At 33.7% G+C, this 26,989-nt stretch overlaps 2 protein-coding genes across 2 annotated transcripts; both read right to left on the reverse strand.

Moving 5' to 3' along the window:
* Positions 1–5,305: 5,305 nt before the first annotated feature.
* Positions 5,306–22,727, reverse strand: LOC120353109 (dual specificity mitogen-activated protein kinase kinase 1-like). Its single transcript, XM_039435759.1, has 2 exons — positions 22,595–22,727; positions 5,306–5,428 (listed from the first exon to the last, which is right to left on the reverse strand). The coding sequence occupies exons 1-2, from the start codon at positions 22,715–22,717 to the stop codon at positions 5,306–5,308; spliced, it is 246 nt and encodes an 81-aa protein (XP_039291693.1). The 5' UTR covers positions 22,718–22,727.
* A 3,600-nt stretch (positions 22,728–26,327) lies between these two features.
* LOC111055686 lies at positions 26,328–26,759 on the reverse strand. The gene has a single exon (XM_022342947.1). The coding sequence runs from the start codon at positions 26,757–26,759 to the stop codon at positions 26,328–26,330; it is 432 nt and encodes a 143-aa protein (XP_022198639.1).
* Positions 26,760–26,989: the final 230 nt, after the last annotated feature.

The following is a 26,989-nucleotide window of genomic DNA, read 5'->3' on the forward strand; positions in this document are numbered from 1 at the left end:
GCGTTAGCGAGTTCTCACTAATGACTTACTGAAGGCCAGAGTCGTTCCCCGTCTGTTTGAATGTTCTACAATAACTACAGAAAAAAATGATCAATCAGCTTCAAATTTTAAAGACGTAGGCTATTCTTCGAACCTTTACTTTGAACAACAAAATTGACTCACTCCTTCGTCCTTTTCCAGGATAAAGCAAATACGGTAACATTGAAAGTGCACGAGAAAAAATTGTTTTGATTTATTATTTAGTCAGCTGAAGTGAACATGCTGAAGTCATGCAAATTATGTAGAACAGTTTTTCTACTCATTCGTTCATAACATCATCTGAGGCTATTATTGAAAGCTACTTAGACCAGTTATAGAATAGACATGCCCCATTGTATATTCATACTGAAAGTCGATGAAGCCAACATCTACTGCCATATCGCCCATCGTGACGTCAGCATTATATATAATTATAAGTTCTTGATTATATAATTTTAGTTCTTTAATGATTTAGTTCCATCTGAAATAGACACAATCTGCTATGGAAAACAATGTGAACAAACTCTACAGAAAAGTTTTCTATACGATGTTGACGTCACGATGGGGCGATATGGCAGTACAAGTTGACTTCATCGACTTTCAGTATGGGGCTTGTCTATTCTATAACTGGTCTAAGGAAAGCTATAACAGCTTCTTGCGCTGACACATGATTCCAGCTGGTTAATATACAACATAATTTAAAACTTCTACAACTGATAATTCAATTTATAATATTCAATTTATAATACATAATTTGACACTATACACTAGCCTATAACACTAATACATAATTCAAAACTTCACTTCATCTACAGACTGATATGGGTTGGATATCAATGTGCGGTTTTCGCCATTCATTTTCTCTTGGAACTCTGTATCGAAATATTGTATCATGAATAATTGGACTCATATGAGGGACAAAGATTTTGAGGCTACAGAGTAATTTTTCATTTCAAATAGGAACGTCAATGAAACCCACAGTCAATATAATTCTTGTAGAAGAAATATTTAGCTGTTTCTATAATTTTCACCAACTCTGTATAATTAAAAGTTGCGAGTTTCAAGGATTACAATACAACAGTTCTTGAGTTAGCTCTCCAAGCCAGGGGGAGGGGGTTACTAGTTTATACGTTCATATTCAACTTCTTCCTATTCATACCAGCTTCAACCATCAGATGTGTACTCGTTTTTCAACTTTAATTTCTCCAGGGAGATGTTGATTCTTGTTCAATTTAATTTCCTATTCGTTTGATACCAAAAACAAACAGATGTTTTATTCATCCCTGTGGACATTTCACAAAAGTACTGTATTTTGATTATTTGATTATTCATTTATTTATACATTGTTTGATATCATTGTTAACTCATTATGAATGATTTGGAAAGGACCAAAATGCTTAAAGCCCAAAACTGTTCCTTTCCTAAAGTTGGATAGAAATTGTCCAAAAATAGGTTAGGTGTATATCACTTATTCATAAGTTTTGTCCAATTGGGTCCAACATATTTATAAATTTGGATGAATAAATGAATAGATGAATTAACTTACAGCCAATGCAATAACCCTGAGTACATACTCCGGGATCGGACCAGTTCTATTCATTATCCCGTCCAAACTTCCTCCATTCATATACTCGTTGCATATACTTATGCCGCTCAAGCTAGAAAAAACAACACAGCTCATGAATTATCAAATCTAGAAAAGAATCATAATCAGAATCGATTGAGAGTGATAATAAATACGAAAGGTGTAGTCCGTATAGAGTGAGGTCCACGTTATTAATTAATTTATTTATTCAGCTATGATGGCTGTATTTGATTAACATTGTTGTAGCTATCCTTGTCCATCATCCTATAAAGCAAATAGCGCTCTCCTTTTCCAGCTCCACCAGATCATTTTTTAACAATGTAGAGATATATAATCAACAAAATATCTAATTTCATTTGAGATAATAATTTGTTATTGATTAATCGAAAATATTGAATCAAATTATGAAAAATTATCGTTAAATATATGAGAGAATATATTTTACCAAAATATTGAATCCAATTATTATGAAAAATTATCGTTAAATATATGAGAGAATATATTTTATTGACAAATATTGTTCATTTCTCACAAGAATCATTAATGAATATTTCATCCGAAATACTGAATGATTTGAATCACATAATATCACACAGAGAAGGCGTTGAAACAAGAGATTCGGTAACCGTGTTGTTCTATCATTTCTACTGACTTTATATGGCGAATCATACAAGAGCAATATGACTCAGCACTCTCGAACAATATCCATCTATTTTCCAAAACAATTCACAGTTTTTAACGATGAGATCAGTTTTATCCATCCTATACTATTAAACGAGCAATTTCTGTTTATATGTTTAAATGTTTGTATGTCACCGGATCTCAAAAACGGCTCTAACGATTCTCATGAAATTCAGAACATAGTTGGCTTATAATAAAATTTGATTGCACCAGGTCTCATCCCTGGGAAAACTCGCTGACATTAAAAGGATAATTATAATAATGATGTATCCTTGGAAAACAGCTGATAATTTCTGTTGGTGATGGAAGTGAGTGAGCGAGTGCCTGTGTGTGGGACTGAGACAAAATTATGACTCAGCTGTTGAACTTTTGTGATCATTTGATCAGGCACTTGGTGCCGGTTGCACAAAAGCCGGTTACATTTTAATCCTGATTAATTTCAGTAGAACCAATCAGAGGAGCCATCTTTTTGAAATGGTCTCCTCTGATTTGGTTCACGTGAAAATAATCAAGATTAAAATTTAACCGGCTTTTGTACAACCGGGCCTTCGCGAGAGAAATTTTTGCATTTCTCTGGGAATTGATCTCAATCCACTGTGATTAGATACAACATTTCTGTATGAACTAAGAATAATTATCATTTCTTCTTCTGTAATACATTTCTTATGCTTTTTCACTCCAGAGCTAAGCTCGGTCCCTTGATATTACTATAATAGAGGAAAGAACTGGCTTATACACGTACGGGATAGAAAAATTATGTTTGACGCATCATCACGTCTGAACTACTGAACTGATTAACTTGCAATTTTGCATATACAGATTCTTGATTGACCGAGGTTGGTTATAGACCTATTTTCAATTCTTCAAGACTTCAGTTTGTCAAGTTTTGGAATAGACCCTTGCGGAGCACGGGCTACCTGCTAGTAATATGATAAAAGATAGCATAAAATAGCAATATCGGAGCTTCGCTCCGGAGTACAAAAGCATAGAAGCATAAAAATATAGTTTTTATCTATTTATCAATTGATACACAGGACATAATCCTTCCAATTTATTGGGGAAGGACCAACAGGCACAGCTCAAAACTGATTCTTCCCCGAATTTTTATGTATACACTATAAATACGGTAGTCCAAAAAGTAGTATATGTTCCATACACTTTTGATTTCCAGTTCTCAGTACAAACATTTGATTTAGATTTTTTACAAACCAAATTGAATAACAAAATAGCACTCACTAATCACTTAATCACTTACAGAACCTGTAAGGTAATGATCAACTTTGAAAATGTTGATATAGGTTCTCTAATTTGAATAAAAAATAATGGATCTTGAATAAAACAAATATCGTTGGTGATGTCAACAAATCAGAAAATGTTGCTCAAGTCGGTTTATCTAATTGCCAGATAGTACTTCTCGTGAGATCCGCTGATTGATTGCAATAGTTCAACAGCTGAACATAATTCTGTCTCACTCCCACACAGGCACTCGCATCTTCCGTTATCGACAGACGACGAAATTATCATCTGTTTTTTCAAGGATGGATAATTATTATCTTTCCCATGTCCTTCAGCGAGTTTTCCAAGGAATGAGACCATGTGCAATCGAATTTTATATCAAGAACCTCCTGTATTGCAAATTTCATCAAAATCGTTAGAGCCGTTTTCGAGATCCGTTGGACATAAATACATACCCATATACCCGAATAAATATAATACAGATACTGCCCGCTAAATACAGTATTATAGGATTTGCGATATTTTCTCTATGAAATTCTATTCAACAAAAATGTATTATATAATATCATTATTTACTGTATAATTATATTATAAAAGAATAATTCTATTCTGAAAATAATTTTTTTCTGCATGATGCATATGAAAATTGAAACACCTTTTGTAGAGTGAAAAATCGCAAAAAAACACTTATCACTCTTCAATTATTTATTAGTTCAAAGCCAGACTGAAGACAAGTCTGTTGAATTTCAATGCTATATTGAAAGGCTTTTGAGTAGCCGGGCTCAAATAATATAATAATGAAAATGAAAGCATGGCTCCAATACTTATCATGATCATCTTTATTTATTCTTTTTTACAATGGAGCACAGATCGGGAGAGAAATATTAAAGCTGGATCCACACCAAAGTTATTAACAAAATGTTAATAACTTAATACTTATAGATCCTATTAGATTGAATAACTTATCATACACATGATGAACATATGTGTTTGTCAAGTTCCGTTCAATCTTATATAATCTGTAAGGATTGAGTTATTAACATTTTGTTAATAATTTTGGTGTAAACCCAGCTTAAGAATGCCTTGTACTATTTCTCTCCCAAATTCAGGTAACATTAAAAGTCCAAATGAGGTTATGTCTTCTAGATTTCCAAAAAAATTCCTGTCCAAAAATATTCATACAAACCATTCTTTTGAATTTGTATGTTCCAAATAACATAATAAATTATATATAATAATCTGCAATAGAATTTATGAATAAATAAATTTATGAAAAATAATTAGCACATGAATAATAAAGTGTGATTAATGGATCATTAAAAATAAATGGATATAAACAGAAAAAATGAAAAAATATAAATAGATGAGGAAGGTGACTTTTATGGTTGAGTAGATCTAAATTAAGTGTTATCAATAAGGTCCAATCAGGACCTCCTATATAGTGCCGGACCTGAGCCTAGAAAAAAATGGTCGCCGTATGTGGTGGTCTTATAGGAATTCCTACTGAGAGAAAAATCACTAATTGGAGAGCTTCTCAGTTAATCGAAATCTCAGTTTATTTAGTGCCCGTTTAAGATATCAATGCCGTCCATCACCCACTGCCATTCTTTTTGTAGGCGCAGGTCCGGTATATGGGAGGTCCTGGTCCAATCCACACGAAGCGTTCTTTCAGAGGTTTTCAGACTAGTGGCGTTTGGGAATCAGCTGATAGGAGAGCTTCCTGCCCTACCAACTGGTCTGATAACGCCTGAAAAAAAAGCTCCGTGTGAGTTTAACTTTGTGCGTCTAGTACCTTGGGTATGCCCCGTAGTATCTCAAGAGGTGGGGGAAGTTCATCCTGTTCAGCACATCGAGTTCGAATATAATGTCTCTTTTGTTTATTTCATCCAAAAAGCTAGTACCTACATTCTGAAAAAGAAGCAAATGATTAGAAAGTGATCAATGGATTTCTACTAATTCAGTGGTCCAAAGCATAGACCTCACTAAATCCATGAATGTAAAGATGCAAACAGAACAAGTAAGTGGCGGTGAAGATCGATGCCACTTAACAGCTGTGCAATGATAAAACATTTTGATATGTTTGGAGTCTTCTTCTATGCTAGAAGATCTGTGAACAGTAGACCTCACACAGTTTTCTCATCCGCGAGAAACTGATGTCACCTGTTTGAAATGTTAGCAAACTCAGTTCACGTTTTAATTTGTAATCCATATGATATAATTCATCCAGTTCCATGATAATCTTTCCATCTGATGAAAATTAATTTTTTACAATCAAGAATATAATTACTTCAGCATTATTCAATTCATTTGATTATTTTTAATCACCTATCAAATTAGTTTTTTTCAAATGTGAGAATATTGATACTGATGGGCACGCATAATTATACCATGACTGCAAAACAAAAAAAAACCAAAGACATTGAAGATGCATAACTCTTCAAGGTCTTTGATTGAAACTATAGACCTTATTGACCGAGCGGAGTGAGGTCTAATATTCAAGTCGACGGTTTGACATTTCTCTTTATGTTTATTGACCGAGCGAAGTGAGGTTTAAGATTCAAGTCGACGGTTTGGCATTTCTCTTAATGTTTAAAAGTTTAAATTTTTTAATATTTTAATGTTTAATTATTTAATCATTCAAATGTTTAAATGTTTAAATGTTTAAATGTTTAAATGTTTAAATGTTTAAATGTTTAAATGTTTAAATGTTAAATGTTTAAATGTTTAAATGTTAAATGTTTAAATGTTTAAATGTTTAAATTTTAAATGTTTAAATGTTTAAATGTTTAAATGTTTAAATGTTTAAATGTTAAATGTTTAATGTTTAATGTTTAAATGTTTAAATTTTAAATGTTTAAATGTTTAAATGTTTAAATGTTAAATGTTTAAATGTTTAAATGTTTAAATGTTTAAATGTTTAATGTTTAAATGTTAAATGTTTAAATGTTTAAATGTTTAAATGTTTAAATGTTTAAATGTTTAAATGTTAAATGTTTAAATGTTTAAATGTTTAAATGTTTAAATGTTTAAATGTTTAAATGTTTTAAATGTTTAAATGTTTAAATGTTTAAATGTTTAAATGTTTAAATGTTTAAATGTTTAAATGTTTAAATGTTTAATGTTTAATGTTTAAATGTTTAATGTTTAATGTTTAAATGTTAATGTTTAAATGTTTAATGTTTAAATGTTTAAATGTTTAAATGTTTAAATGTTAAATGTTTAAATGTTTAAATGTTAAATGTTTAAATGTTTAAATGTTTAAATGTTTAAATGTTTAAATGTTTAAATGTTTAAATGTTAATGTTTAAATGTTAAATGTTTTAAATGTTTAAATGTTTAAATGTTTAAATGTTTAAATGTTTAAATGTTTAAATGTTTAAATGTTAAAATGTTTAAATGTTTAAATGTTTAAGTGTTTAAATGTTTAAATGTTTAATTGTTTATATGTTGCACATTTACGGCGAAACACGGTTATAGATTTCCATGAAATTTGACAGTTATGCACCTTTTTTAATTGCGCGTCGACGTATATACAAGGTTTTTGGAAATTTTGCATTTCAAGGATAATATGAAACAAAAAATGAGCTTCCTTCATACGCCAATATTAGAGTAAAAATCAGACTATAGAATTATTCATCATAAATCAGCTGACAAGTGATTACACAGATGTGTGGAGTAGCCAGTCTATTGCTATATTTCCATAAGGTCTATAGTTTCAATCAGGTACTTGTGGATGAGATTACTGCGTGAGGTCTACTGTTCACAGAACTACTAGTATATTCATATTTTCTATTCCGCATTTACGGCGAAACGCAGAAATATTTTTTCATGAAATTTGACGGGTATGTTCCTTTTTAAATTATTTCACGTCGACGTATACATATGGTTTTTTTTTAATTTCTCATTTTGAGGATAATACAAAAGAAAAAGGAGTTTCCTTCGAACGCCAATATTACTGTAAAATCAGACTTTAGAATTATTCATCATAAATCAGCTGTCGAGTGGATTATAAATTGCATGCAATGACGCATGCAATCTATATCTCAATGTAACTTGGTAAAAAATCAGGTTTCGTGTGGACTATTATTTTTGCAAGCGATGAGGCATGCAATTGATAACTCGAAGTAGCATATTTTTGAGCTCTACTAACTCTTTATTTTTCCAATTGTTTCTTCTTTCTTTGTATATAGGTACATATTTTTCATACCCCTTCACTAACTTTCCTGAATCTAACTCAAATATTGTTCTCTTCTAATATTATTAGTTGTACTGAATCATCGTGAATATTATTTAATGAAGCGCGATATTATTTTCTTTTGTTTTCCTTTTTAATTGTAAAGTTATATATAACTTTTTATTTTTTGTAAAGTTATAAGTTATACATAACTTTACGCCGACACGTCAGGACATGACATAATTCACTCTGTTGGACAGTATTAGAGGAGGCTGTGGTTTTTAACTGCGCGAGGACTACTGTTCACAGAAATACTAGTAGAAATAGACACGCATCTCCAGAACATCTGTGTAATCGACTTGTCAGCTGATTGATTATGAATAATTTCTATAGTCTGATTCCTATCTTCAGAGTAGATGATACTATATAGTTATATCAGAGAATGGAGGAATTCCTTTTCTTTTCATATTATCCTTAAAATGCAAAATTTCAAAAATCCTTGTGTATACATCGACGCCCAGTTGAAAAAGGAATATTCCTGCCAAATCTTATTGAATTCTATTAATGAGTTTAGCTGTAATTGCGTTACATACTGTGGATTCGCAAGAGCCTCTGGACGCTTAACACCTGTAATTCGGATAAAAAAATCAGCCGGCAGAGCTGCCTACACCCGTCCAGAATATCCTACAATTCCACAAGAAATAATATTTCCGCCGTACTCTGATATAAACCGCCTGAGAATCAGGTGTGATAGCCTACCAATATCTCCAGGCAATTCAAACCCGAGCACAGCGAATGTAATTTATTTCTTATGAATAACAAGTAAATTCAATATTGATATTCCAATACCTGAAATAATTCCTACAGAGGAAAACCAATATGGTAATTATAGACCGAACTGAGCAGGATCTAATTAGAGAAATTACTGAAACTGGTTAACAATTATGCAAATTTATTGATGAATTATAATCGTTAAGAATCAAATAATAATAATTAATTAAATAATTGACAAATTGGAATAATAGAGTTTTCAAAATTTGGTAATAAATGTTCTTGATATGAGATAATAATATGAATGTTCTTGGTAATATAGTGCAATTAGGATTTTAATAGGGGTTACACGGTATTGTAGGAGGATATAGTCCTGCACTCTTTCACAATAATTAATTGATAGAAAATTGTAGCTTTCTCAATTCACTGGTTGGATAGAATAAGTATTTTTCGCTCACCAACTCGATCGTGGGGCCCCAATTCACTTAATAATTTTATTTCACTTGAAGATCTGGCGTGGAATGGCGACACCCAGGATTTAGTTTCACAATTCTTCCTCAGGAATAAGCTTATACAAATTGAACTTGCCTTCCAATTTAATTTAAGAGCACAAGACTACAGAGGAGCTACACATTTAACACACTGGATATATTATATTTAACAAGAAGAGAAACCATTTAAACATTAATTTTAATAGGACAAATTAAACGGGTCCTGATAATTCGATTCTCAGAAGGCAAGTGTCTCTTCTTCCCAAAAAAGAGGAAATCACCTGGTCTTCTTCTGAGAAGAAGAACCACGTGATTTGGGCAAGAACCAATCCTGTGCCTAATAAGAAAAAGCCCACCAATGGGAATTTTTCCATGCGGTTTTAATATTTAAATTAGACACAGAGGTTCGAAAAACACAGAAAATGACAAAAAATTACGTTAAACGGGAAGACTATAAAATTAAAGCAGATAAACAGAAAATAAACAGGGGTTGCAGAAATGAACAAGCTTGAGTTAGTTTTAAAATGAAAACAGACAATATAGAGATATCACAGTAGCACAGTAGCCGGCAGTATCAACAGCTGACAGATAAGGCTTGTCATCAATTTTGGCGCAATTCACTCTAACCTAATTATTGAAAATAAGGTAGTAAACATTGGTAGGCAGTTGACGAATGACTCTGACAATAAATTGGTAAATTATACGAAATAATACTGTAAGAATTTAATAAAACTATAATTAAATGAGTTTTACATAATTTGACGTGAGTACATTTGATTTATGCCTCAATTATACATTAATTTTAGAAAATATGCTGGCATAGGCTTTGTATCCTGACATAAAGCCCCCAAATTAGAAAGGTTTTAGGCCATTAAAGGCTTTCTAATTTCAATCAAGAAGGGTACAATGACATATGCTAACTTAAAACTACGACTTAGGGTCTATCACAAAAAATTCACAGCCAAACAACAATCTGCACAAAAAAGCATGATGTTACAACAAATATGCATGGCTTTGTGCCGCAGCAGTGGTGCCAGAAACCACAAACTAAGGTCCCGGGATTTTTGCCCAGTCAGACTTACAAAGGAAGTACAGAGGTGGGATAATACCACATGCACAGAATCCAAAAAATCCCTACGGTGAGAGGATGGGTGCACAAGCCCCCCATCACTCCTCACAGAATAAAGAGCAGAGGTGCATGAGTGAAATAGACCTGCATAGAGTGCATAGAAGATGCCAAAATAACAATATCAAAGGGCCATGCCAACAATTAACAATTTTTATCAAAAATTTACAATTTAACATTAATAACAATTTTAATCCAATATTGCAGGTCTGTTAAAATATAACTATACCAAGTTTCATCAAGTATGCCAGCTTACAAAGATTGATAATATCTCTCTGTGATTCAATACATTTAACTAGTCTCCACTTGTTCAATCAAAATTTCTACCCTGTTTATTTTTAAAGCTTGATTCCAAAATTCCCTTCATTTCTCAACATTTCTATACAAAAATACAATAAGTAACATAATATTCAAATTTTCCTATAAATTAGTTGCTGAATGCATGTTTTAGATTTCTGATGCATCATATTTTTTTTTTCAAAATACTAATCACATTTATGTGATTACAATAATTTCATTAAGTTAATAACAATAATAACATATAAATTAAGAATTCTAATCTATAGTGAGCTTTCATGCTACAAATATAATATTCAAGATAATTTTATCACCAAATGATAATTAATAGTTAATAGTGCATGTATAATGCAACAGCACAAATGATAACAACAATAATATTTCAAACAAACAATACTAATAATAATGAAGACCATTTAATGGTTGATTTTCAATCACAAAAATATCCTACACCTAAAATTATTAATAAATATCACAGCAGACTATTTTTCTATTTTATCTTCAATTTTTTTTTTTTTTTAGAGTAAGTTAATAAGCTAATTTTTCCAAATTATTTTATATAATTTTTTTTTTTTTTTTTGTCTGGATAATTCAAAATAACTTTACTTTATATTTTAGAATTAATTTCAAATTCAGTTGTAATTGCGGGTAGGCTTAACTTGCCAGTGAGCAAATCTTTATATTACAATAATAAACAATATAATACAATAAATAAACAACTTGCTTTGAGTTGTGGGTGCTGTGATGATAATGTGAAGATCCAACGATGCGATGTGGAGCAGCTGGTGCGATGTGAAGCAGCTGGACCGATGTGGAGCCGGAGCATCGTGGAGCAGCTGGTGCGATGTGGAGCAGCTGGACCGATGTGGAGCAGCTGGAACAATGTGGAGCCGGAGCATCATGGAGCAGCTGGTGCGATGTGGAGCAGCTGGACCGATGTGGAGCAGCTGGAACAATGTGGAGCCGGCTTTATCAGCTTCGGGAGGCAGAACCCGCAAACCATCACTACTAGTAGCCTCGTGGGGCAGAACCCGCAAACTGTCACTACTAGCTGACGCAATAGGAGCAGGCAGATTTTTCTCTTCTTCATGACTGGATTTACCGCTGTCACGTGGTTGGGAGCAGTGTGAACTTTTTCCGCCAGACTGCAGCACCTCACGGTCGGTTACTCCTACGATCGGAATAACTTTTTTTCTGACTGTCTCGTTTTTATGATGATTGATGCCAGAGACAGTCGAAACTGGTTGTCAATTATTGTTATTACGACGCTGAGAATTATTTCCCTTCTGATTATTAGAATGGAACTGCTTTTTGTTGGACTGGGATTGTTGGTTGGGCGACGAACTGGTTGTTGATACAGATGGCTGCGGTTGAGTGACGCCATCGCTTCTGTTTATGTTTTGTTCTGGAGTTGTAGTTGAGTCGACTGATTTATTTGGAATAAATGAACTTCCCTCATTATAATTTCTCCGATGATTATCTCCAAATCCACGGCTATTATTTTGAGGTCGACTCGGTTGACTGCCTCGATTATAATTACGATGAGGAGTTTCAACTTCATTCACGACAACACCTAACCTCTCATCCTTCTGATGGTTTGTTTTGAAATTCTGTGAACCAAATTTATCGTCTACACTCTGTACTCGACTCAAACAAGCCTCAAACTTGTCATAGGATTCAAAACTTTGCGAGCTTAATGCCGTCTGAATGGAATAAGGTAACTTCCCAATTAATATTTCGATCAAATTTCCATTCTCGATTGGATTATCCATCAGATTGTTCAAATAGCGAATGTGGGCTGAAAAGGCACTCATGGATAGCCCCGTATTCTGCTTGTCATATCTGCATGTAATGATGTGAGACAATAAATTTCTCTGTCTTGCAGGAGACCAAAAAGTAGCTAAGAAGTTATCAATAAAATCCTTTAACGAGTTGAATTCAGTAATGCGACTTCTGAAGTGTATCAGTGGTTCTTTCTGTAGACATAGTAAAAGATGCATTCTCCACGTAATCCATGGTATAGTAGTAACGGAATCAATAGCCTGCAAATGCTGAATGAATGCCCGTGGTTGAATGGTGCACTCAGTATCATCAAATATTGGTAAAGATGACAAGATTTGTCCAGTATTATGATTATTACCACCAGAAACGTTAGCCAAACTATTCTTTATTTGTAGACACTCGGCTTTAGTTTGATCTAGCTGAGTTTTCAATCCCTTAATTACTTCGGGATTTAAAGTTTCAGCTGAATTCTGTGTGACATCTGCTCTCAGCTGGTTTATTTGGGCCGTGTGATTTGTTTGCTGAGCCTCCAATTCACCTAACCTCACATCATTCTGAGCTAGCTTAGCATTGGCCTGGGTAATCTTGCTCTCCAATTCACCATTTGCTTCAGTATTTTCCCGGTGTTGGTTTAGAATTCTTTCACCAAATTCACTTCTCACCGTTTGTATTTGTTCATTTGTATAATTCTTAGCTTCAATTTGTTTTTCATCCATTTTTCGATGTAAATCCTCAACGTTACTTTTGAGTTGCAAAAAGTTTGCGGTCATTTCTTCCACTTTCTTGTCCAATCTATTACTGGTTTCTTCTATTTTCTTGTCCAAACTATTACTTGTTTCTTCTATTTTCTTGTCCAATCTATTGCCGGTTTCTTCTAATTTCTTTTCTATTCCAGCAGCAGTGGTCTTGAAAACTTCAAGTATGGTTTTGATCGTCCCAGGTGGTAGATATGGCAGCCCCTGCGGCTGTTTGGTCTCCAACTCAGCAGCAGTGACATCATTGGAATACGTTTGACGATCTACCTCGCGCCAATCGACGTTGGCGATTGGTGATGATTGCACCGAATTAAGTATTGGCTGACTTTCCTCTAGCTGAGTCGATGACAAACGCTCTCGAATGCCGCGCTCAAAGTCAACTGAAGTCGCGCTGGTTGCCGGTTTTGGAGGAGCTTCGGGTGAGACAGGATCTGCCGGTGTAAACAATGTGGTAGACCCATCCAGTTCCGTGGCGGGGTTTGCCATGATTCTCCCAAAAAGTGAAGTGTAGACGAAATCCAATAAGTGAAAAATAGTGAGTGAATGATAGTGGTGCGCGCAAATTGGAATAACAGAATCAGGTCAGTGCAAATTATCTTGTAGTTCTGAAGAATTAATACCGCTGACTAATTCCCACAACTTCAAAGCAAGACAAAATCGCGACAATAATACGTTTTAGAATACAATAATACTCTACAATATAATATACCATAATGATCAACATAAAATTCAACACAATCAAAATAATATCCAGTGTATGAACAATCACAAATTAATAAATAAATTGACTACCTCAAGCTTGTTCATTTCAGGGATTAATACATCAGAGTAACACCGTGTAGCCCCCATTAGTGCAACAAAAAATACCTGCTCAATTCGATCAATAATTATTAAGAAATAAAATTGAACAACAATATTGAACAGAGTATTGATGGCTAGGCGACCCACGACTCCACTGAAAAGAAATATTTATATTTCTGCTCCCTCTCAAGCGTAGATAAGTCGATCTCTGAAATAAATTTATGATTATTAAGATGAAATAAGCTCCCTCTCCTTCACCGTCTTGAGTTCGGGCGCCAATCTTGTGGATTCGCAAGAGCCTCTGGACGCTTAACACCTGTAATTCGGATAAAAAAATCAGCCGGCAGAGCTGCCTACACCCGTCCAGAATATCCTACAATTCTACAAGAAATAATATTTCCGCCGTACTCTGATATAAACCGCCTGAGAATCAGGTGTGATAGCCTACCAATATCTCCAGGCAATTCAAACCCGAGCACAGCGAATGTAATTTATTTCTTATGAATAACAAGTAAATTCAATATTGATATTCCAATACCTGAAATAATTCCTACAGAGGAAAACCAATATGGTAATTATAGACCGAACTGAGCAGGATCTAATTAGAGAAATTACTGAAACTGGTTAACAATTATGCAAATTTATTGATGAATTATAATCGTTAAGAATCAAATAATAATAATTAATTAAATAATTGACAAATTGGAATAATAGAGTTTTCAAAATTTGGTAATAAATGTTCTTGATATGAGATAATAATATGAATGTTCTTGGTAATATAGTGCAATTAGGATTTTAATAGGGGTTACACGGTATTGTAGGAGGATATAGTCCTGCACTCTTTCACAATAATTAATTGATAGAAAATTGTAGCTTTCTCAATTCACTGGTTGGATAGAATAAGTATTTTTCGCTCACCAACTCGATCGTGGGGCCCCAATTCACTTAATAATTTTATTTCACTTGAAGATCTGGCGTGGAATGGCGACACCCAGGATTTAGTTTCACAATTCTTCCTCAGGAATAAGCTTATACAAATTGAACTTGCCTTCCAATTTAATTTAAGAGCACAAGACTACAGAGGAGCTACACATTTAACACACTGGATATATTACATTTAACAAGAAGAGAAACCATTTAAACATTAATTTTAATAGGACAAATTAAACGGGTCCTGATAATTCGATTCTCAGAAGGCAAGTGTCTCTTCTTCCCAAAAAAGAGGAAATCACTTGGTCTTCTTCTGAGAAGAAGAACCACGTGATTTGGGCAAGAACCAATCCTGTGCCTAATAAGAAAAAGCCCACCAATGGGAATTTTTCCACGCGGTTTTAATATTTAAATTAGACACAGAGGTTCGAAAAACACAGAAAATGACAAAAAATTACGTTAAACGGGAAGACTATAAAATTAAAGCAGATAAACAGAAAATAAACAGGGGTTGCAGAAATGAACAAGCTTGAGTTAGTTTTAAAATGAAAACAGACAATATAGAGATATCACAGTAGCACAGTAGCCGGCAGTATCAACAGCTGACAGATAAGGCTTGTCATCAATTTTGGCGCAATTCACTCTAACCTAATTATTGAAAATAAGGTAGTAAACATTGGTAGGCAGTTGACGAATGACTCTGACAATAAATTGGTAAATTATACGAAATAATACTGTAAGAATTTAATAAAACTATAATTAAATGAGTTTTACATAATTTGACGTGAGTACATTTGATTTATGCCTCAATTATACATTAATTTTAGAAAATATGCTGGCATAGGCTTTGTATCCTGACAATACAGACAGACAGAAAAAAATTGAATTTTTATAAAAATAGCAATCTCGTGCACGTCGAAGCCCAAATTTCAATTTTCCTTCTAGATTTTTCAGAATTAATGTTCAAATCTCATTCATGGGATGCATGGAATAAATTATAATTGAAATGTACATACCATATGTTATTATAGAACCATAATCTACAGCTGAGGAAGGTTTATGAACAAGATTTGATTTCTGTCACTTTATTAGGTTAGCACCAAGTTGGAGAACTTATCTATACTATAATTAAGTAAAGAACTAGCTCATACACGTACGGGATAGGAAAATTATGTTTGCGTACCATTACGTCTAAACTATTGGACTGATAAACTTGAAATTTTGCATATAGATTCTTAATTAACCGAGGATGTTTCTATGCCCATTTCAAACTCTTCAAGTTTCCACTCGATCAAATTTACAGTCAGTCAAAATTCAAAATGGACCCTTGCGGAGCACGTGTTACTTAATACACAACTTCAGCTACTACGTTAGCATTCTCTAATGAGATAGGGTGGAAGATGGTTATGGAGTGACTCAAGTGACTCCGTCTACAAGTTAGTAGAGCTCTGGAGAACACTCGAATATTGCCGATCGCTAATCTATGTCGATTGGGTAGCTGATATCAGCTATCAAGAGATAGATTGTGGACTCAATAGCTTGTGAGTAGGCCTATCTGACATAATTGAAAATAGGCCTTTAGTGAGGCCCACATTATGATGACAGTATTTGATTAACATCGATGTTGCTATTCTTGTCTATCATTTGAAAAAGCAGATAGGGCTATCCTTTACTAGCTCCGAAACGTTGCCAGATCAGAAACAGTGTTATGTAGATATTATATTGGCAAAATATTTTATCTCAATTAAAAATTTAATCATTGAAGAATATTTCTCCTTGACGAATAAAATATGATGGATTATTATCAACAAGAATACATTTTTATCATAAAGTAAATTCGTATGGCTTTTGTTGGTGGGGAGTCCCTTGCGGGAAGGTCCCACCGCCTGAATATATAATTTAAGCCGTCAATGGGCCTTACGACTGTCATACTTCAGCCGGGACCGACAATTTAACGTGCCCATCCGATAACACGGGAGTGATCTGGTTAAAAAACTTTCGGTATTGAGAGGGTTCGAACCCGGGATCTCTATGCTGCTACGCGAGCACTCTATCCACTAGACCACGGATCACTCCATTTTATCATATTAGGAAGTGATCATAATCATAATCATTCATTATACATGTTTATGCTTATGTAAACTCTTACATAATTTCCTACAATATTCATCCCTCAACTTTTTCTATATATTTTATAGTTCTCGAGATATCCACTCTTGAAGGTGTAACATTTTTGAAAAAAAAACACGTTTGCCTCCAGTTTTTAGGCTCTTACAACTTTTTGAAAATGGATGGAAAAAATCTATGCTGGCTATGAGTTTATAGAAAACTTGATTATCTACAATTTGATGTATAATTTCACAAGTTCACATATTTCCCTACGACTGTTGCATCAATTCAACACAGAAGCAATTCTGAAGCATGAAAACACATAGAGGCAACCCGCCATATGAAAAGCTTGATGGATATAATATGTCTCCAAAAGAGAATAATCTCAATTCTAGTTCACATGGCTTCAGATTTTTAGAACAAGATTCTCATCAATCGTTGTTCAGAACAATCATTCGTTCGTTTGGTCCAACCCCAGCTTTATATAATCTTTTCTTATATAGATAGATAGATAGATTAGATAGATAGATTTTATTTTACAATTGTTACTAGGCTTGTCGCCTATGGTAACATGGTTACAAAATTACAGTTTTACAAATTCTTACAAAAAAAAAAAAAAAAAATTATAAATTCTTAAATGATAACACAGCTACATAACATAAATTATTCTATTACATTCTCATAATAATAAGAGATATGATAATACATAGATAATAATTCTATATAACTCTAAAAAAAAAAAATTAACAAAGAATGTAAGATGCATAATAATACATACAATAAACGAAAATAAAATGCCATTGGATATTATGATTTACAGGTATTAGTAGGTGTCAATCAAACGCTCCAATACTCCAGCAAAACAAGCAAAATAATATTGTTACTGTACAACGATTATTGCAAATTTCCAATAAAATCTACAAAAAGATTGTGGCTAAAAACATATCTATGTATTCCCATTCAACAGAGCAACAAGCCTGGACCTGAACGTACCCAAGGTTGCCGCAAAAATAACATCATTGGGCAGATCGTTCCAAAGTCTTGAGGCCGTGACCGTAAATGAGTTATTATACATAACTGTGCGGTGACGAGGTATTTGAAGGAAGTATTCATGCTGTCTCGTGTTCCTGCTGTGAATATGAGCCAGGAGTGTGAATCTTTCCTTCAAATACTGAGGACCTCTCCCCTTGACAATCAGCTGATAAACAAGACTCAACATGAAGTATTGTCTCCTCTCCTTCAACTTCATCCAATTTAACCTCCTGTAATATGGAGTGATGTGGTCATCTCTTCTCGCATCAAAAATAAACCGAATTGCGTAGTTGAGCGATCGTTGTAATTTCAAATTCAGCTCCTCAGTAATGTCGTTATAAACGATGCTGCAGTAATCAATGATGGGAATTACCAAGCTTTGTACTAGTGAAACACGAAGGTGGGTTGGAAGGAAATTTTTCAACCGTTTCAATTGATGCATAGTGGCAAACACTCGCTTTGTCAGTTCACCAATCTGATTCGACCAATTCATGTTTTTATCAAGCTGTATGCCCAAGACTTTCACACAACTTTCAAAGTGCAGAGCATGATTGGCCAGCATTACTCGAGGAAGTGTATTAAAATCTATTTGGTTATACAACCGACCATAAGCGATAATGATGCTTTTGCATTTATTTGCATTGAGTCTCAAGCAGTGCGCATTAGCCCAAACAATCAAATTCTAAATGTTAACATTCATCGCGGCAATAGAGTCAGCAGCACTGTCGGAAGGAAAGTGATTGTAACACACAAGGTCATCAGCATAAATATGGTATGATATGTCATGAAAAATTCGAGGGAGATTATTCATATAAATAGAGAAGAGGAGGGGACCAAGTATTGTTCCCTGAGGAACGCCTGCTACAACAGGTAACCACTCTGAAGTCTTGCCATCAGCTCCTCTCACACGTTGATACCTATTGCTTAGGTAGGATTCAAACCAGCAGAGACATGAACAAGAAAAATTACATTGATTTGCAAGTTTATGTAGCAGAATTGAATGGCAAACGTTATCAAAAGCTTTAGTGAAATCAAATGTGACAAGGAGAGAGAACTTACGGTTGTCCATGGCATTACGAATGTCATCTGCTATTTTCAAAAGAGCTGTAGATGTACTATGCGATGGGCGATAGCCAGACTGATTCTGATCAAAGAAATTGAATGAATTCAGGTATGATGTTGTCTGCTCATGTACCACCCTCTCAAGCGCCTTAGAAATAGTGCAAACTATGCTGATAGGACGGAAGTTTTCAGGGGAGCAAGGACTACTTACTTTAGGGACGGGACATATTAAAGAATGCTTCCAAAGTGAAGGAAAAACTCCCATTTGTAGGGAAAAGTTGAAAATGTGTGTAATTGCCGGAAGGATAATGGGTAATATGATTTTATAGAACGTTATTGGAATGCCATCAACACCTTTATTATTTTTCCTAATTGAAAGGATAATTGAGGAGATTTTCTGAGGAAGGATGTAAGCAAAGAAGAATTTTTCACATGGAAGTGTGTGATTGGTTTGATTTATCATGGCATAGTTCAATAAATGGTGAGAAAATGAAGAGGGTGGCGACGGAGTGGAGAAGAACCTATTTAGTTGGTCCAAGGACACATTTACAGCTGCAGTTCTTGACTTGGGAGGGACAATCTCAACCTTCCGAATGTTCTTCCAGAGATCTGAAGTAGATTGCTTTCCATCAAATAGCCGATTATAATATTGGATTTTAGCTCTCCTACAAACTGACCTCAACTGGTTTCTCAAAGTCTTATACCTTACAAAGTCTACACTGCAGCCGGTCCTCGAATGGTCGCGCCTAGCTTTGTCTCTCTCACGCCTCAGTAGAGATATCTCCCTATTAAACCAAGGGCATGGTCTACGCTGGACCTTGAAGTCACGTTCCGGTGCATGTTGATCAAAAATTGACAAAAGCATGGAGTTGAAAGCATTCACCTTATCATCGATATCATCCAAATGCACAATATCGTGCCAAGGCTTTTCCACAGCATCAGCAAAGCAACGGGCCAGATCAATATCCCTCAGATTCCTGCCTTTACTATTTGAAGTATATCTGATGTTATGTTCAAGACTATAGATGATATAGATCAAATCATGAGCTGACATACTGAATGACATTTGACCATTCGATAGGACAAAATCTGGATCACTGACTATCGCAAGATCAAGCAACGTGTGGCAAGTCTCAGTATGGAAAGTGGGTGAACTATCGAGAATTGTCATATTCATCGACTCGAATAGGGACCTCACCTGCCTACTTTCAAATGTATCCTTCATCTGGTCTGCATTGAAATCCCCAGAGTGATTACATGCTGATACCTATGCATAACATTAACCAGGTCGCTTTCAAGGATGAACAATCTACCTGCTTTGGGAGGTCGATATACAACCACAACCAACAAGTTCTCTGAGCCAACCGTCACTTCAACCATCAGAAATTCAGGTGAACATGAGTATAATTGGGGTGACGATGCAACTACTTTGGCCGGAAACTGCGATCGAATGTACACAGCAACACCTCCGCCACCCTTACCGGTTCGGTCGTTCCTGAATAGGGTATACCCAGGGACCTCAAAATAGCTAGACAGAAGACTTGGCTTCAAAAACGTTTCACTTATGGTAATAACATCAATATTAACACGTGAGAGCATCAATTTGAACTCATCAAAGTGCGCCGGTAGAGATTGGGCGTTGATATGACACATCTTTAGTGCGTTTGAATGATCACAAAAAACTGACTTCAGCTCGTTTATGAAATCAGACATATTAATAATTAAGAAATGAGAAAATTTATATATCAGTACAAAAAACCGTATGCAATGACACTATGAATAGTTTTCCAATTGAGCAATTTGAGAAAATAATAGTTTATTTGATAATTGAGTTATTTTAGAGATATAGATGTTACGTGACTATGAAGAGTCACTGATAATTGATTAAAGTATTTTAAATGAAAAAATAAATAAAATAAAAATGAAATTAAGACAAGAAAGTTTATATTTATATGTATGTATTCTACTACATATTCAGACTTGAACAAAGTGGAGCTCCCACTAAATATCTAATTGTACAAAGATATACAATCTGAGCTATTTCCGCAAATAAATCTGTGAGAAGCAAAATGCATTAGTTTTATGAGTACTAGACATTACTGTTGTTGTGATAATATAATAAAAAAAAGGTATGACAATTCTCAACGTTGAAAAAAAAAAAAAATTAAAGATTTGAAAAATAAAAATACATTACACATGTGAGATCACTTCTTGAAACCTTCAAGCACTCTTCATTCTCTTGAATCGTTGTAATACATCATGCATTCGAGATTCATATTAAACAAAATCAACGTTGAAGAGATAAGAAAAATTAAATAACGTAAAGAAAAATGGAATAAACAAATATGAACATGTTGGAACACTTCTTGAAACTTTCAAGCATCCTTAAGTCATTCAAATTATGCTAGTAAGGAATGGATTCAAGATTCATATCTAAGATATCAGTATAATAATTGAATTAAAAATAAAAATACATTGCACATGCGAAATTCCTTCTTGAAACCTTCAAGCACTCTTCATTCTCTCAAATCGTTATAATACATAATGAATACATAATACATGATGAATTCGAGATTCATATCAACGTTGAAGAGAGAAGAAAAATTAAGTAACGTAGGAAAAATGGAATAAACAAATATGAACATGTTGGAATACTTCTTGAAACTTTCAAGCACCCTTAATTCATTCAAATTATGTTAGTAAAGAATTGATTCAAGATTCATATCTTCAAGATATCAGTATGATAATTAAACAGGAAGAATCTCCGATTGATCACATATTGAAATAAGGATTCTGGCCATATAAATCATGATCGAAAATGAAATTATAGCAGATTGAGGTATAGTAATTGAAATTCCCCCCTCCAGAAAACCGCAATAGAAAGTAAAGCATGTTTTCTTTGAGAAAAAAGATAAAATATTATTGGACTGATATACGCTATTAAAGTATTCATAATTTATTGAGAAGGATTCAAAAAAGGTATTAATGCAATTCTGTTAGAGGTGATAACTTATAATAAAATTCAAGGGAATACATATTATCACTTGATGAAGAGAATTTAAGAAATGAAGAAATTTTTTATATGGGAGCATCATATAGAATTCATGTAGAAGGCTTAAGTTTGTATCAATTTCATTCTATAAAACACGTAAAATACTAAATATAAATGAATTAAAGATTCTATACTTCTCATACGTTCAGTTGGTTCTGCAGTATGAGTTGGCGATATGGGGTGGAGCATATTGTGATGTTGCATTATGATCCCCGGAAACAGAATTGATATTTTTTCCCCTGTGGGCAGGCGAAGGATGGGCACGGAAGTCATTGAATGGATCGTTGAAAACTTTTTCTTTGACATCAGTAACATATTGTAATTTCTTATTCAATATTAACTCCTTTGTTTTCTTTTGTTTTTATATTAGCTTGATTTTGTTTTGAATTGATGCTCTCACTCAGCGGACAGGATTTTTCCTTTGCAGGGTGATGCCAATAGTGTATTTGGGCGAATCATTGTTTTGTTTTTAAATCCTCTTTTGTTTTAAATTTCATTCACATTATCGAATTATCTCTAAGGTATTAATAGAATTATTTTATACTTAATCTATTATGAAATAATGTTAACATGCATTAATTTTGGCATTAGAATTTTTTTCTCTTAGGTTTTATTGAGCCATTGAGACAATTGGAATTGGATCAATCGTAGAATCTAGTGGCCGGAGAAAGTTTGACGGACTAGCAACTTACCTTCACTCTCATTGAACGGCCAGTGGGCCAATGCTTGGCTTTAAAGATCACAGTAGCATTTCCTGCTCCTATGATCTCCTTTGAGTTGAAATCAGATTCTGAGAGGAATTCCATATCCAACATCCTTTTTGAAGATTTCTTCAGGAACTTTGATCGTCAGCGATTCACGTATGGTTGGTTGTTGCCCTGTGAAACAAACGCATATTCACTCATAATATAAAATTCGGATCACAGATAATATTCGATGCACATACAAATTAACAAAAAGAATACATGCAAACAACAACAACAATAAACAATAAAACAAAATAAAAAAGGGTGGAGGATTGAAGGGTTTTCCCCAACTATGGTTATCCATGTACTAGGAAAACCTTCAATCCTTGAGAAGGTGAAATAGCTATCAGGAAAAGTAAATAGACAGTAGATATGAAAAAAATGTGATGGGGGAAGAAATATAGGGGTTATAAAACCTAGTTTTATAATTTTAAGCTCGTCATGTTAACATACTAAACGTTCCCTATAGAAAGCAATAACTTGACTCAAAATAATCAAATGAAATCAAAAATCGAATAATTTTTTTATTGACCAAAAAACAAAGTATTAAAAACAGCTGTCAATATTCATTCAAAAATTTCAGATAACAATTATTATTACATGTTCAAAAAAATTTTAGTAAGCTTTAAAACAAATATACATTAGGAAAAAAAACTGTTTCTTGTACAATAAAAGTACTACTTGCTGAATTATATAATATAATTCGCATGCAAGTAGGAGCACAGATTACAAATTTTTTGTTATGCTTCATTCAAACACACATTCACACGACTTTCACTCCAACAATTGCAATTAGCGCACTTTTGATTCAGTTTCTTTTTTAATTATTTATACCTTTAGAAAAATTTAACCTAAAATAGCAAACAAACTTTCAATTGGATCAGGCGGTTGTGAAAACAGCCACTTGCAAATTTTCTTTCTAAAATAATGATAATATTCAATTTGTCTAATATCAAAGGTAGCTGATTGAAGAATTTTGGCCCTAGCAACACAAACGATTTTTGAAAACAGGTATTATAGGATTTTGGGAGTTTCAACATATTGTTAGTCATTCCCCTTGTTCTGTATACCAAATCACCCTCACTCATCTGATCACCACATTTACCTGACATCCTGAAAAACAATGAAAGAACTTGAAAATATATAAATGTATCGTAATGGCAAGCTGAGTTAAAAATATATAAGGAGTTCCAGTATTGTAAAATACAATTCAATCTCACCTTCAAACCGATCCACTACCATTCAACAGATTGTTCAGAGATGTAAAATGATATCAGATGGGGTCAAAGTCAGAATAAATCAGGAATGCATTATGATTTCTATAATCCTTAAGGTCGGCTGCTGCTCCACTTTAGACTGGTGACCTTATAATATCAATCAATCAATTTTTCAATAAATTTTATTAGAAAAACATTTTAACATTGTTGGGTCCTTCTAAACCCGTGGGTTTTTCAGCAGGTGCCAGATCAAAAACAAAATTATTCACAACGTTAAATTAAAATTAAGAATAAATAAAATAAAATAGCTTGTCGTGAATCAAGAGTAATATACAAGAAATGAAATAAAAGGATTACAATCATAATGAGAAATTATAATAAACATAATAATAAAAATTAAAACAAATAAGAAGTTAATCAAGAACTAAAAGGGGCTAAGGAAGGAAGAAAGGAGGAAATATTTTATACAATATTAATTATTACTAAATTATTTGTCGTTCAGGCTGGCGGCAGTGACTTTACAACAGATAAAATAATTTGGAACCAGCAAATTAGGCTAATTGAAAAAAAAGTTTATCGATCGCAGGCCTATTAGGAATTATTATTCATTTAATGAAGTAATATTAGTTATTTATTACAGAGTTCTACTATCACTGTATTTTACTCTCATTTTGATTTTACTGAATTGAAATCGAGAGCGAATCGTTTATTACATAGATCATTACATCTGTTTTCGAGTAGTCTCTTATGTTTGCAGGTAGTTTGTTGAAAAGGAAGGGTAGTATGTAGAACAGAGATCTTTTTCCATAAATATTATTAAATCGGGGAATTTTGTATATCATTGGTGACCTGAAATTGTAATGTGCAGGAGGAGTTAAAAATCTATAATGGAAACTATTTTTGAAATTTGTCAGCTGTTGAATGATTACAAATGAAAATGAGCTTTCTTTTTTTAATTATAGTGTCCAGCTGTTAGATTGCATAATTATATCACTACTTACTAGGAAAAATCCATTTGTCTGAATAGGACTATAGAGTTGAATTTAATTTTTATTCAGTTTTGTGTAAAATTATTGTAAAGTTAGGGTAGAGAATTTACTTCACATTATATTGTGGTTATTCAAAAGTTTTTTAAGATTTATAGATTTTAATGTAAAAATAAAGAATTAAAAAGGTTATTTATTCAGAATAATTAAGGTAATCCTTCTCCATCTTTTCACGATAAAATATTGTAAAAATGTATTTTAAAAACGTTATTTTCATGTGAATTTTTGGAAATTTTCATGCGAAAGAAATGACCAAATGTGGGACAAGAAATGTAGAAAAAACAGTTTTATTCATGTTCTTTTCTGATAGTTCAGTATACATGTTCAGTATAACGTGAAAATGTAGAAACAAAAAAAATGTTATTTTCAAGTTTTAGTTTCACGTACTTTTCACGTGAAAAGTTGGAACATTTACACTTTTTTCACGTGAAAAAATGTTATTCTCTCGACTTTTCCACCAGAATATGACGTTACAATGTAAAACTGTGAGGATATAATTTTCACGTGAAAAAAACGCTCTTGTGTTATCTTGGACTTTCCTTTCAGGAGAGGGAGAGTCATGCATATTTAAATACATTTTTAGGTTATTACATAAATTTGCTAGCAGATTAATTCAGGAAATAAAATCATTAATTTCTAATTTGTAAAGATTGTATACTTTGAACTGTTATTTGTTCTAGAAATGTTCAAACACCGGATCCTGGAGGAAAATCTGAATGCTACAAAAATTGAGATTGAATTGAGGTACAGTAACATAAACCATTATGTAGCTCAAAAAATTGCTACTTCAAACAGGAAGAGATTAAAGTATTCTGGAGCACCACAATGAGGACCTTTCTTAATAGATGAATGACATGCACATGAGTTATTTTAATAAACAAACTTCTCACATTATTCATGTCTTAACTATTTACATCCCTTAATTTTTCATCAATATGTCAATAGACATCTATTCACTGAATCCAATTCACTTATATTCATTATAAATAATTAAACAGGTATACTCTCTTGTCTAATGCCAGTTGCAGCTGGGTTGAAATATTATAATCCTTGCAAATGTTATCTTCATCCTAAGCTGCTCTCCTAGCTTTAAAAGAGGATTTTTTCTATAAAGGAGACAGGCTGCTTATAGATGGCTATTGATCTGTATTGATATCAATACAGCTGGTTATGTATTGATATCCATGGCTACCTATTGATGTGTATTGATATCATTAGGTATTTGGGCCAATACATATCCATGGAAATGTATTGATGTATATTGATATCAATACAGCCGGTTATGTATTGATATCCATGGATATGTATTGATTTGTATTGATATCAATAGGTATTTGGGCCAATACACATCAATACATATCCATGGATACCTATTGATGTGTATTGGCCCAAATACCTATTGATATCTTCTCTTCTTTAGCGAACCCTTCTGCCTCTCAGCGTCGGGTGGTTTTGAGCCTCGGTCCATCTTCTCCACACCAGTCTATCCCCCATCATTCTCCGCATCTCCCACCAGCTACTTCCTCGCACCTCCCCCAACCTCACCATATACTCCTGGTATGCCAGTCGTGGTCTGCCTCTTGGTCTTTTTCCCTCCGGTTTGGCTTCAAGGAACTGTCTTATCTTCTTTGTTTCGTCCGCCCTACTTGCATGCCCCAGCCACTTCAACTGTCTCTCTTCCAGAATCCCGCTCACCGGCCCTACTTCCAAGTCCTGCCTCACAGTTTCATTTCTTATACGGTCCCTCCTATTTTTACCCACTATTCTCCTGAGGTATCGCATTTCCGCTGCTGTGACCCTGCTCATGTGCTTATCCAAAGTGGTCCAGCTTTCTGCTCCATACAGCATTGTGGGCAAGAACACAGTTTTAAATATTTGCAGCTTTGCGCGTCTACTAACCTCTCTCTTACCCACAAACCTATTGATATCAATACATTTTATTGATCTCTATTGATCACTTCCACTAGGGCATGCATTTCTCTGCTCCCAAATACATTATAATGGAGTCCATTATTTGTAAACAACCTCGTATTCAGCCATGTCTGTTTACGTTCAGCTACTCTATTTACATTCTTTTC

Source organism: Nilaparvata lugens, chromosome 9, assembly GCF_014356525.2.
Source record: "Nilaparvata lugens isolate BPH chromosome 9, ASM1435652v1, whole genome shotgun sequence".
Lineage (NCBI taxonomy): Eukaryota > Metazoa > Arthropoda > Insecta > Hemiptera > Delphacidae > Nilaparvata > Nilaparvata lugens.

Coding starts and splice junctions, on each gene's coding strand:
- LOC120353109 (XM_039435759.1), bottom strand. CDS start 22,717: ATGTTGGATATGGAATTCCTCTCAGAATCTGATTTCAACTCAAAGGAG. Junction 5,429..22,594: donor GCCGTTCAATGAGAGTGAAG/GTAAGTTGCTAG, acceptor CTTCTTTTTCAG/AATGTAGGTACTAGCTTTTT.
- LOC111055686 (XM_022342947.1), bottom strand. CDS start 26,759: ATGCTGTATGGAGCAGAAAGCTGGACCACTTTGGATAAGCACATGAGC.